This window comes from Lissotriton vulgaris, chromosome 1_2 (assembly GCF_964263255.1).
Source record: "Lissotriton vulgaris chromosome 1_2, aLisVul1.2, whole genome shotgun sequence".
Taxonomy (NCBI): domain Eukaryota; kingdom Metazoa; phylum Chordata; class Amphibia; order Caudata; family Salamandridae; genus Lissotriton; species Lissotriton vulgaris.
This window is the reverse complement of record NC_141686.1, coordinates 158,181,014-158,193,539: the sequence shown is the minus strand read 5'-3', so window position 1 is coordinate 158,193,539 and position 12,526 is coordinate 158,181,014. Positions and strand designations below refer to the sequence as shown.

Sequence of the window (12,526 nt, the reverse complement as noted above, 5' to 3'; positions counted from 1 at the left end):
ACGTGTAGCTCGTGCAGAGACGAGAAATATGAATAATCCCTATCCTGCGGGTGGTGAACCCTCCATACATCCACCAAGTTCCACTTAGTCTGCCAATCCCACCTATATTTCGATAGTTTATGAACTGGGAAAAAGCAAGGATCCCTTGCGATCTATCCCGCAAGGGATCCACTATCGAGTTAAAATCCCCGCCTAGCACTATCGGACCTGCCATATATTGCGCTAACACACCGGAAATCCTGTCTAGGAAACGTGCCTGGTCCGCATTCGGTGCATAAATACTGCAAAACGCTACTTCTCTACCTTACAGACGCCCTTCGACTGCTACGAATCTTCCCTCAGAGTCTATTGTTTGCTCTAGTACTTGAAATGGGACTTCCGCCCTGATCCTACCAACCTACCTACCAACAAGGGTACGTGTATTGCTGCACTACTGCGCATTTCTCTGACCTGATTGCGGGGGGCACGACCTATGTGCTAGCACCGCGCTGCTTAATTACTCTGTGGGGGGCACGATTTAGGTGCTCTGACCACGCTATTTTTAACTTCATTTGCTATCGTTTATTTTGGTGCATTATGGTTCCGGGGTGTGAGACGATGCTGTAAGAGAGCAAAGGGTCACATTTTCGGCTGCCTGCACTCGTGTATTTTTTAAAAGTGCTTACATTTTAATAACGTGTGTGTCGATTACTGACAGTCACCTATCTGTGCTCTAACACTCCCCGGTCCTCCCCGAGCCCAGCTCGTGGTGTGGAGGGAGGTCTTCCTATCCCTAATCACTTCCGGCGGAAGCAGGGGTGTGCGGTCTAGTCATCCGACCGCCGCCTTCCTACTTAACCGATGTGCTGGACGACGCGCAGCGGACGTGCGCAGCGGGCGCGACGGTGGCGCGCCGGAGTCGTGCCAGAGTCCTGCCCGTCTGCGCCCGTCCGCGCCTGTACACGGCCCAGGGCCAGTCCTTATGCTTCAACTAATACTGACTCCAGGCGAACCTACTCTAAACATACTCTCCTGTCCCTTAGGACTCCACATTGCACTAATGATACCTCCTTCTCTCCTCAGCACACGCCCCTGATCTGTCCAGAGTGTTTGTTATCTCTTACTGCTCTTCCATCAACACTAGACATTTCGGCGTCCGATTTCTTATGCAAATCACAACCTAAACTCTCCTCACAAATTTTTTACTTTATTAGTCTGAATTGCAGGTCCCTCCCTAAGCATAGTAGAGATGTTTTTGACCTTCTCTGTTCCTCCCAACCTGATGCCCTGTTCCTCACGGAGACCTGGCTAACGGACCATTCCGGCCCTGATATTGCAATCGCTCTTCCAGATAATTACACCCTCTTGGCCAGTAACAGAAAGGGCAAGGACGGAGGGGGAATAGCCATTATTTTTAAAAAAACTCTCTCCTGTAAATGGGAGGATATCGCGATCTCTAATTGTGAGGCTGGGTTGTTTAAGTTGCTGCTATCCCCCAATCTCACACTTACAGGCGTTTTGATCTACCGCCCCCCTGGCAATGCCTCTTCATGGGCTACATCTTTACCAGAATGTTTAGCTCCTTTACTACTGATGTCAACCAATTTCCTCATTGTTGGTGATCTAAACATTCATTTTAACGATGCTACATGCCCAATTAGCACCAACTTACTGTCTGACTTAGCGGCCATGAATATTACCCTACACAACTCAGACCCTACCCACAAGGCGGGCAATCTGCTCGACCCTATTCTATCTAATTTGGATGCAGTATCCTGTAAGCTCCCCTTACCTGTCCCGTGGTCTGACCACTTTGTACTAGAATTTTCCATTTCATTTGTGCACTCCTTTAATGACCTAGCTATCGCCCCTAAACCTAGAATGACCCGCAACTGGAAGAAATTAGATTCCAGTAAATTCAACTCTGCTTTGTCTGACTCTATACCACTCACTGAGATCAGTAGCATTGATCAAGTGGACGTCATACATCACTGGCTTACATCTGCTGTAGACATCTGTCTCCCACTTCGTAAGCAGACATTTAATATACATCACCCTCCGGCCCCTTGGTTCAATGATCAACTAAAAAAAGAAAAAAACAGCTGCAAACATCTTGAGCGGAAATGGCGCTCAGATTACGACCCTCAAGCTAAACTACACTATAAAGCTGCTCTAACTAAATACCATTCTCTCTGCAAAACTGCCAGAACTGAATATGTTAATTCATCCATCCTGAACGCTCAAAATCGTCCTAAAGCTTTGTTCAAGGTAGTACAGGAAATCTCGGGTGCCACCAGTCAACCCAAGGCCCCTTGTTTGGATAAATCACAATGTGATTCCTTAGCAGATTTCTTTGTCTCAAAATCGAGAGTATATACTCCAATTTTGGTCCATCTAATGCTTGTCCAGTTTCTGAACCTTCTGCTTCTATTGCCGCAGACTTCTCTCAGCTGGAAGGGGCGGAGATTAAGGTCTGGGATCCACTTACTCCTTCCATACTAATTAATTTAGTGAAAAGTATTAAATCTGGTTCCCCTCTTGATCCCTTCCCTCCTCAAATCTTGCTTACCCTTGACCCACCCTCCCTAAAACTCATAGTGGATCTATTAAATACTTCTCTTAGGGAGGCTAAGGTCCCCAGTTCCTGGAAACATGCGATGGTTGTACCATTGCTCAAAAAGGCCAATGCTGATCCTAGTATTTCTGCCAATTTCCGACCAATTTCCCTGCTTCCAGTTTATTCCAAGATCCTGGAAAAACATATAAATAAGCAACTTACCAGCCATATTGAATCTCACAACATTCTACATCCCTCACAATCTGGTTTTCGTTCTTGTTTTTCCACAGAATCCACTTTGCTGGGAGTCTCTGAAACCATTCGTCACCTGGTTGACAGAGGGGAGACCGTGGCACTTATTCTATTAGATTTAAGTGCCGCATTTGATACGGTCTCCCATCCCATTCTGATTAACACTTTAAAAACATCTGGCATCTCTCACTCTGCCCTTGAATGGCTCATTAGTTTTTTGTCCGATCGGACATTTCAAGTCTTTTCGGCTACATCTATGTCAAAAATTCACACATCTGCATATGGTGTCCCACAAGGCTCCATCCTAAGCCCCCTTCTCTTTAATTTATATGTTCGACCCTTAGCGGATATTGCAGAGCAGGCAGGGCTCTCTATATTCTCATATGCAGATGACACACAGATTATTTTTTCCCTCTCCACCAGTCATCTTTCCACTACATCGTCCCTCTGTCACGGACTTAATAATATTGCCTCTTGGATGTACAATAATAAGTTAAAACTGAATGGAGGGAAAACGGAACTCCTCCTATTTGGCAACAATCCTGCCTTATGGGGACCCTCCCACTGGCCTGTTCAAATGGGCACTTCTCCCAACCCTTCGAAAACTGCTCGTAACCTGGGAATAATATTCGATGATCAGCTGTCCATGAGACAACATGCCGTGAGAGTCTCCTCCATTTGTACAACCATCCTCAAATGGTTGAGGAAAATCACCTGGATGCTCCCTCTTGAAACCCAGAAAACCGTAGTCCAGGCGCTAATAACATCTCGCCTCGACTATGGCAATGTTCTTTTTCTGGGTGCGGGCAAAGAGGTCATTCGGAAACTACAAACGGTTCAGAACATGGCAGTCCGTCTCCTATGTAACCTACCCTACAAATCTTCCACTTCCTTGCACCGTCGTAGTCTTCACTGGCTAAACATTGACAATCGATGCAAATTCAAGGCTCTTTGTTTTGTACACAAAATTAACACTGGCAAAGCCCCCCAGTATTTGAAATCTCTTATTCATCCGTACCTTCCTTCCCGCACTCTCCGTTCATCTAGCCAACATAAACTTCTGATCCCCAGGACGAAAAGAGCTAGAATGGGAGGTCGATCTTTTGCTTTTCTGGCACCATCCCTGTGGAATTCTCTTCCTCTATCCATTCGGATGGAATCCAACTATCTAAAATTCAGAAGGGATGTCAAAACGTGGCTCTTTGATCTTTAGTTTCTGCTACTGTACATTCTCCTTATTGGTTTAGCGCTGGGAAACCTCAGGGTAGCTGTGCGCTCTATAAAATTAAATATAATAATAATAATAATAATCCAGATCAGTGCCCCCCTCGCAAATGCCGAATATGAAGTGTTGAATACCTGCCCTCTCCACCTGCGCTGCAATGCCAGTCCCTCTGCCTTAGTAAGGTGCGTTTCCTGGAGCAACGCTACGTGTACCCCTCTCCTAACTAAATATGCATGTATCTTGTGTCGGCGTGACATCTTGTGGAGACCCTGTACATTCCATGTGATGCAACGCAAATTATGCGCTGCCCCCATTGTCATACCACAATCGGCTCTCCTCCCCTCGTAATGAACAGAACACACCGGCAGGTAACATTTCCCACCCTTCCCCCATACCCCAACTACGCCCCCTCCCCCCAAGAACAGGACCTAGAACAACATTGCTAGCCCCCATCCAAACCATTTCAACTCGTAATTCACAACTAAGCCTATCGGTAGTCACGCCTTATGGGCTGTGGGGAGGACTTTGAGCCAGCGGGTGACACTTGCAAACTGAGCTGCCCCTGCTCCCATCCCTCCAACAATAACAGCTAGCCCCCCAGAACCCCCGCATTGTGTCAGGAAAATTCAAGTGCGGCTCGCGGGGGTCGACGGCTCACCCCACCTACCCAGCTACCCAGACAACATCCCCCAGGTCTCTGTCTAGCATCCACTTTACTATAACACAATGCCTGCGAGCGAGTCTCCATCTCTGGCCCCAGTTTTGCCCACCCAACACCGTGGAATGGGCCATTACTCATCCAGGAGTCCGTCTGCCATCGCCGGAGTGACCTGTGTCAAGCTAATACTCTCCGCTTCCAAGGCCTCGGCCTCTGATTGGGCCCTGCCGTTTTCTGAGTCGGTGCCCTCCGGAGATTGCAGCAGCGGTGCGCCCGACAGAGCCAGTACCGCATCAAGTGCTTCCTGTCTTTCCAGTGCAGTCTGTGCCTGTGTAGGCTTCCGCCGAACTTGTCTCTTAAATCGGAGGCGTTGCGATTGCCGCTGAGGGAGGCCTCCACCCGACTCATCGTAGCGCCGCTCATTGCGGTCTGTTCCAGCTCTGTAAGTCTCTAGCCACGCCCAAGCGTCTTCCGAAGTGTCATAAAACATCGTGGCACCATCTAGCATTATCTTTAACTTTGCCGGGAACAGTAACGCATATTGAATGCCTTCCGATCTCAGTTCTTTTTTGATTGTCAGAAAGGAGGCTCGGCGGTGCTGGATCTCCCAGGTATAATCCGGGAATATCGTCACTTTACTGTTGTCCATGTGATATGGACAATCTGTTCTGGCCTTCTGGAGCAAAAGGTCCCTGTCCCGGAAGTGCAACAATTTGGTCACCACTGGGCGAGGGGGGCGCCCAGGGAGCGGGGGCTTAGCTGGCACGCTGTGTGCCCTTTCCAGCGTATAGAAAGGTGAGAGCTCCTCCACCGCCACCACCGTGCATAGCCATTCTTCCAGATATTTCACCATGTCTGCCCCTTCCACTTTTTCCAGCAGACCCACGACTCGTATGTTGCTCCTCCTATTCCGACTTTCGGCGTCCTCTGCCCTCTTTCCCAAGACTTGTATGAGCTCTACTGCGTCCGCCATTTTGATGTTTAACTCCTTATGGGCTGGCACCACCTCCAACAGCGCATCCTCGGTTTGTTTCACCCTATCAACCAACTTGGAGTGGTCAGCTCGCAGGAGTCCCAACCCCGTTGCCACCTGCGCAATGCCCTGCTGCCGGGCCATGCGTGAGTCCGTAATCGCTGCCAATATCTTGTCAAACTGTTGTTGCATCCCGGGGTCTTGAGACTGGCCCGCTTCTTCCGTATCAGTTTGTGATCTGGACTCCTCGTCCTGTGGTTGTTGTCCCGCCCCTGGTCTCCCTCTTGGCTTCCTCATAGTTTAGGCGCTGAAGAGTGTACTGATGAGAAAGGGATCGCGCAATGTCCCAATCCCCCGATACAATACCAGTGGTACTCAATCCCCTCAGGCCAGGTCGGGCTCTTCACACCAGCACAGATGATACAACAATAAGTCCAGAAGTTTCCACATCGTAGGGTCTCTATTTCCCCTTCCTTGATGGTCTCAGTACACCACTCACCTTATTCCGCCATAGTCGTTCAACAGAGCATTACTCCCACTGTCTCATGCCACCACTGCTAATGGGATCTCCGTGCTCGCTCCCCTGCCCATGCCACATCTGGACGTCGTAGTTGGGCCGATCCACCTAATCCAGCTCTTGTACATCTCGCCTATCCATGGCGTGCCCAGGCTGGGCCTCCATCCGCTCTGCTCTTTCAGCTCGAGAAATTAGCCAGGATAAATTGTGGGCCCCTCTTCCTTCAGGGGGGGTAATTCCCGTCCAACCCACTGTTCAGGGCCGCGGCGACTCCTCCAGTCACCAATTCCCTCTCCCCCACCCCCACCACAGCACGCAGGTCGCGGCCGTCCCTTACAGCCCCGCTGCCCGGTGCCGCTGAACAGGCCGTCCCCACTCTCCGCAGTAGGAGAGAGGTACCTCCGGTCTGCCATTCGGCCCACGTCCTCCGCTCTTTGCCCCCCCACGGGACCGCTCCGTCCCCCCCCTCTCCTTCTCTCGATCACCGCTGCCTGCGGTGTATGTCCGCCTCGTCCGGTGCACCAGGGCAGGATCCCCGTCTATGTGGCAGCGCCGGTCCGGCCCTCCGTCGTGTGGCCTCCACGGGCGAGCCACGATTCATCTGTGCGCTTTCCTCCGCAGCGCGGCTCGTAGCCTGTCCCCCTTCTACAGTGCTGCCCTCTGAAGGCTGAGGCCCCTCACTCCCACTGGGCAGCCGCGACCTATGGCAATCCACCCGTGCAGCCCGCCCACTGGGTCTCGAGGCTCTCAGGTCGTCAGGATTTTTGGGCTCCGCAGCAGGAAGTCCCTTCGACGGCCCTCCGCTTCTCTGAACTGCTGGTCCTCTTTGTGTGTCTCCGGCTAACAGCCCCGGCTAGTCCCATAGCGATGGCCTTTGTTCTCTGGCCGACCTGCCGCCATTTTAGTTTTTGCCGCGGCAGACTGTTTGGGGAAAATCCGGACGAAATCCCACAACACACGGGTCGGCAGTCGAGGATCAGGAGCCTGGGCAGGTCCGCGCCCCTGGCAGCCACACATTGATCGCGTGCAGTCCGGGTGGCCAAGCATTTACAGGATCACCCGGAGATTGAAGCGGAGCTCGGCGCTCACACAGCCAGCTCAATCTGCTTCCAAGCCACGCCCCTTGCACACCTGCTTACCATGCAGTGGACATTGCCATCCCATCCCCCAGCTCTTATTAGATTGTCCGATTTTCCTATGCCCAGCCTTTTCATCCCTTCCTTCTTGCTTCCTTGATACTATGTTGGTGGTGAATATGGATTACTACTCTTGGTATTGACACAGCAGCATTATTCTACTGACCTCCTCTCAACATTTGAGAGGAAGCGTTTCCCTCACATGCTCACACTAGGAGATAAATCTTTTTCCAGTAAAAAGAGCCCATAACCAAATTGAATCTTTCATTTTCATTCTGGTACCATTTTAAAATTACTTACGGCGTAAAAGCACTAACTTTCATATAAGCATTTTTTGTCCACAGCAGCATGTCAATAATTGTTTTAGGGACATACCCTTTATACAGATAAGATTTATGGGATTTGCGGGCTTGTGTGTGTCCATGTCCTGAGCCTGCATCTTAAGTTGCACCATCCACAGTCTAGATTTCCTGAGGACAATCTGTTTGTATCTGTTATCGATCAGGTATCCTCGCTTCATACAGAGTAGTGAATACTATTCAGACAGGTTTTCCTCCTACTAAGGACATCCACACACATGCAGTCCAAGGCAGAGTGGATTCTTTTGCTTATTTCACTGAATGTTATTTCCAAACTTATGCTGTACACAAGTTAGGCTCTAATTTTTTAACTATATCCTGGCAAGGTTTTTTTTAATCAGACCTGCATTCTACCTAGGATTCTTTTTGAATCCTTTATACAGAATAAAGAGGACTGAATCTAAATGTGTATATTTAAATGTCTCATAGCAGTAGCTCATGTAGCTTGTCCTTGGTGCCCTTCGATAAGAATCCCTGCCTCCCTATGACAACTCTGATTATTCTCCATAGGTGGTAATTAGTAGAGTTTAAGGGTGAGCTAATTGTTTAAACAGTAGCTCTAAAAAAGGTGTATACGTTGGAGGAGTGTGGTGAGGTTACAATGCTCTGTGGTGGCTTTTGGACATTGGTAAACAATATCTTGTTTCATATGTTTTTCTGCAGGAGATGATCTTGGCGGACAAGGATTTTGAGGTGACTTCAGAGGAGGAATTCATGGGAAGCTATCCATCAGACCCCATGTTGTGTAGTGAAGCTGTGGACGGGAGAGTTCCGCACTCCTTGGAGACGCTGTTTCACCAGGCGGGCTGCAGTGGTGCCAACGAAGCCCTGCTAGTGGTGCTACATCTGCTCATGTTGGAGACTGGTTATCTACCTCAGGTGGTGTAGAATTAACACCTAGAAAAATTAAATCTATGATGTATAGGGGTGACACACCTGGCTTGTAAGGAGATAGCATTGCACTCTTCAGATGGCCAGTGTAGCCACTAGATTCATGCTCAAAGTCTGAGGGTCCTAATGCTACCTTCTTCTCCTACTTTACAATCTTTTTGCTTCCCCAAACCCAACAATGTTTGCATACCATTTACCCGCTTAAGTGCTTTTTTAGTTTTAATTTTTTTATCTTTACCTCTCCACCACCTCTCGCCTTCCCTCTCTCTTCGGGTGCAACCATGCTAAAAATTACATTGCTGGGATTCCCTTTTTTTCAATTATTCTCTTTTTCCCATACCTCTTTCTCTTCCTGTATTGAAATTAACAATTTGGGATAGCTTTTCTTGTCTCCTCTGCTTAAACCAAACCCTCTTTCCTTTTCTCCCTCCCAACTATAACATCAAGTCGTCTTCCCATGGACTGCACTTTCTTGTTTCCTTCTACCTTCCATGTTATAACCACTAATCTTCTCCCCTGTGCAATTCCTTGAACTGTACACCCTCCAACTCTCGCTCCTTTATTTTTTGCTCCCCATTTGAAAACTATGATCATGACAGCTTCTCTCTGCAATGCTGTTTTCCCTTTTCATAATACCTGACCTCCCCCCTTTCCCCACCACACTGCATCCTGTTGCGCCCTGCCACTCATACATAATTGTCTACTTCTAAACTTCATGTCTCCTTATTTCCTTACTCTGTATTTGGCTCTCTTGTCTCCCATCCCACTGTCCATACCTGAGCCCGCATTTCCTAAGTTTCCTGCCACTCAACATGCCCCTTTTATGCTGGCCTTCGCCCACACCCTTCGTCTCCTCCCTCTCGGACATACCTTCTTGTCACAGCGTTGTATCCTCCCTCTTCTCATCCCAGTGGTCTGAAGACTGAGCCCGCTTCTCCTGACTATGAACCTTCCTTCACCTTCCACTAGTCTGTACTCTCATATCTTAACCCATGGCCCATACCCTCAAGCCTCCTTTGCTTGGATGTTTTCACTACACCTTCTTCCTGGGCAGCTCCCCAGTTTCTTTTCAACCTTCATTGACCTGCACGTCACTTTTTTTCTGATTAGTGGTCTGTATTATTTTTATTTATTTTTACTCCGACCTTACTCTGTTGCCTTCTCACCCAGACCACACTTTGATCTCAGCCCGATTTGCTCACTCTGTGTACCTAGCTTGATGGAATGAGGTAGAAGATTGTGCTCATGTGCCCTAGTATCTCATTTTCAAGCTACTTTTTGTAGTGTGTGCTTTATTCAAGCCTAGGTTATATTCCTCACAACAAAGAGGGCAGTGATGGTTAGATATGTAGTAAGGTTTGACATCCTCGCTCTCCACCAACCACATTGTCTAGTGTAGCTTGTAGAGTACTTAAGCTTGGTACACAAATGTTTATTTGCAATCTTCTGCTAACATATTCTGGTAATAATAGCTCATATGATTAACTACTGTAGCTACAAGTCAGACTGCAAACACACTCTCTAACAATTTTTGTGTGTAAGCTACAAATTACACACTACACATCACTAAAATGTTTCCCCCATCTTTCGCTGTGCTCAGGGATGTGAAGGAAAAGCTGTTTCGATGCCAGAGACTTGGCGAGGAGGAGGTGTTTACAAACTACAATATACACATCCTTTGTGTGATGACGGCTCCGCCACGCTCACCTGTGTGCCCATGGGAAACCTCCTTGTAGTCAATGGTAAGGTTGCTATGCTTCCAATGAAATCCCTGCAGTGTAGCAGTGTAGATAGGTATTCCCTGGGTGATCTCTGCCTCTAAAGCACTTTCCTAACCTTTTCACACATCCAGTCGCGGAGAGTCGAGCACCACATTTGCCTAGTACTAGCACTGTCTATTAAGCTCATCTAATAAGACGGCTCTGTGCTCTGGGAATTGTGGTTTTTCTTTCAGATATTTTTTTTATTTTAGATCCTTAAATATGGATATTTCAGAGGAAAACTGACCCAAAAGATAATGCCTGTTCACATCACAAACTATAAAATCTACAACATTTTTAAGATCTAAAATCTTGAAAATGCTCCCTCGTTGATATTATGCAACCAATTGGTGCTCGGTTATACTTAAATGCTACGGTAGGGGATTATGTTTTTGGTTTTCGAGGCACCTTGATGCTTTTAGGTTTTCAAGTTCGGAGACTTCTGTCTCCAGTTTAGCCAATGAAGATGATAGTTCTTTAGATAAAGCCCCCTCCTTTGTACAAACCCAGTGCTGTTAGTAGGTTTGAAAGTGCTAGCTCTTTGTTATGTATTTAAAAAAAAGGAAATCGGGGTTCGTCCTGAGACATGTTTGAACATGAAATTCAAATATATCAATCCATGTTAAACTTCTAATAGCCTCAAAGTCACTGTTGACACACGTGTTATTTCTTTATTAATTGCCATGTTTGTAAGTGCTTTGTACCATAGCAAATTTGTTCAAGACCATTCTTCCCCTGATTAATGTGCAGTAATCTCAGCAATGTATATAACATTCCCATGTCTTGCTTACGTTTTCTGATCAGCAAGGGCTATTAACATTAAATGTAACAATATTTTAATCATTGTTTAATCTCTGAATTATCAGAGAAGGGTTGAATTTAACAACAAATAATGGGCCCTGTCACTAATACGTTGGTGAAAGGGATCATATGTAATGATCTGACATAACTCATCATAGTTATAAAATGAATTACCTGTGCACAAAAGAATACATGCTTCGTGTCGTCACCGTCCATTGTCAAGCAAGTGAATTAAAATGCTTGCTACAGTGGTTCTTGCAGAATAAAACAATTCATGGGAATGGACATCCAAACTTGAATAGGGCCTGTAAATGCGAAATGCGAAGGCGCAGTTTCCTAGATTGGGAACTAAAGCAGGTCTTCTCGATTTGGAGACCACCTGTGTGCCCTGTGGAGGACAATGTATCGTTCGATATATTACACTGATTACATTTACTCAGGTCTATATTTAATGTATAAAAGTTGTGCATCTATTTGCTCCTTGTCCTAAACATGGGTAAATTCTAATTTGATGGCAGAGTTGCTTTTTGCTGACCTTCCCAAGTCCTACAATCAAAGAACCTGTGTAATTAAAGGGGAAAGTGAACGTAAGTTTGCAAAAGTAATTTCAGACTCTTATCTGAAACAGAAATTCAAAATGGTGACTGGTATAAAAATAAATGTGAGCGTTCATTTGTAAATGACATTTTCAAAAGGTGCTTGGCTTAGGAAAAATAGCTGTGGTGGGAGGCTCCTTCCTTTGGTCCTCTTCATCTGGTTTCCCACCACCCAGCCTATGGTGGTCAAGAAAGTGAAAGCAGAGTTGGAGAGTAGGAATCCCAGCCACTGTCTAGCCCCCACCTGTTGAAGTGTCAGGTCATTTTCAATCCCACTATGGTGTTTGATGCAATAAAGATGGATGTATATTGTCCCTAACTGAGTGTTGCATGTTTCAGCCACTCTGAAGATTAACAATGACATTAAAAGTGTGAAGAGGCTGCAGCTGTCTCCAGCAACATACGTCAACGCCCTTGAACAAGGTAAAGAATACTGCACTGCTTGCAGATGTTTTGTAGTGGAGAACCATTAAATGTGCCTTGTGGCTGGACCTTCTATCAAATTTCGATTACAGAAAATAACCTGCATTTATTTGTGTGTCATGGACATTAGTGTAGTAAAATTTTCACTGCTGCATGCTTTGCAGAAAGCTATTACACAGAGAGAGCCCCCAGCAGATCTCACAAGCTCGCCCGCTCCCACCAAAAAAGCAGTGTCTTTCAGTGTTGTGGTACAAGCTATTCCACCCCCTTTTTCTTTCCCTTTCGTCCTTAGTATATAATGCTAAGAAAGCAGTGAGTGTAAAATACTGTGCTACCAACACGCTTACAACCTCTCTTGCTGCCTCTTGAAGAAGTGGGTGACATAAACATTCCTACTGT

General features: G+C 46.9%; 1 protein-coding gene across 1 annotated transcript in view; it reads left to right on the top strand.

Annotated features, from left to right (window-relative positions):
- FBXO7 (F-box protein 7) overlaps positions 1 to 12,526 on the top strand; it is a 161,178-nt gene that overhangs the window by 74,290 nt on the left and 74,362 nt on the right. The window contains exons 4-6 of the mRNA XM_086953013.1: positions 8,320 to 8,535; positions 10,148 to 10,289; positions 12,044 to 12,127. Of these exons, the coding sequence (XP_086809139.1) occupies positions 8,320 to 8,535; positions 10,148 to 10,289; positions 12,044 to 12,127 (442 nt within the window). The remainder of the gene's footprint in view (positions 1 to 8,319; positions 8,536 to 10,147; positions 10,290 to 12,043; positions 12,128 to 12,526) is intronic.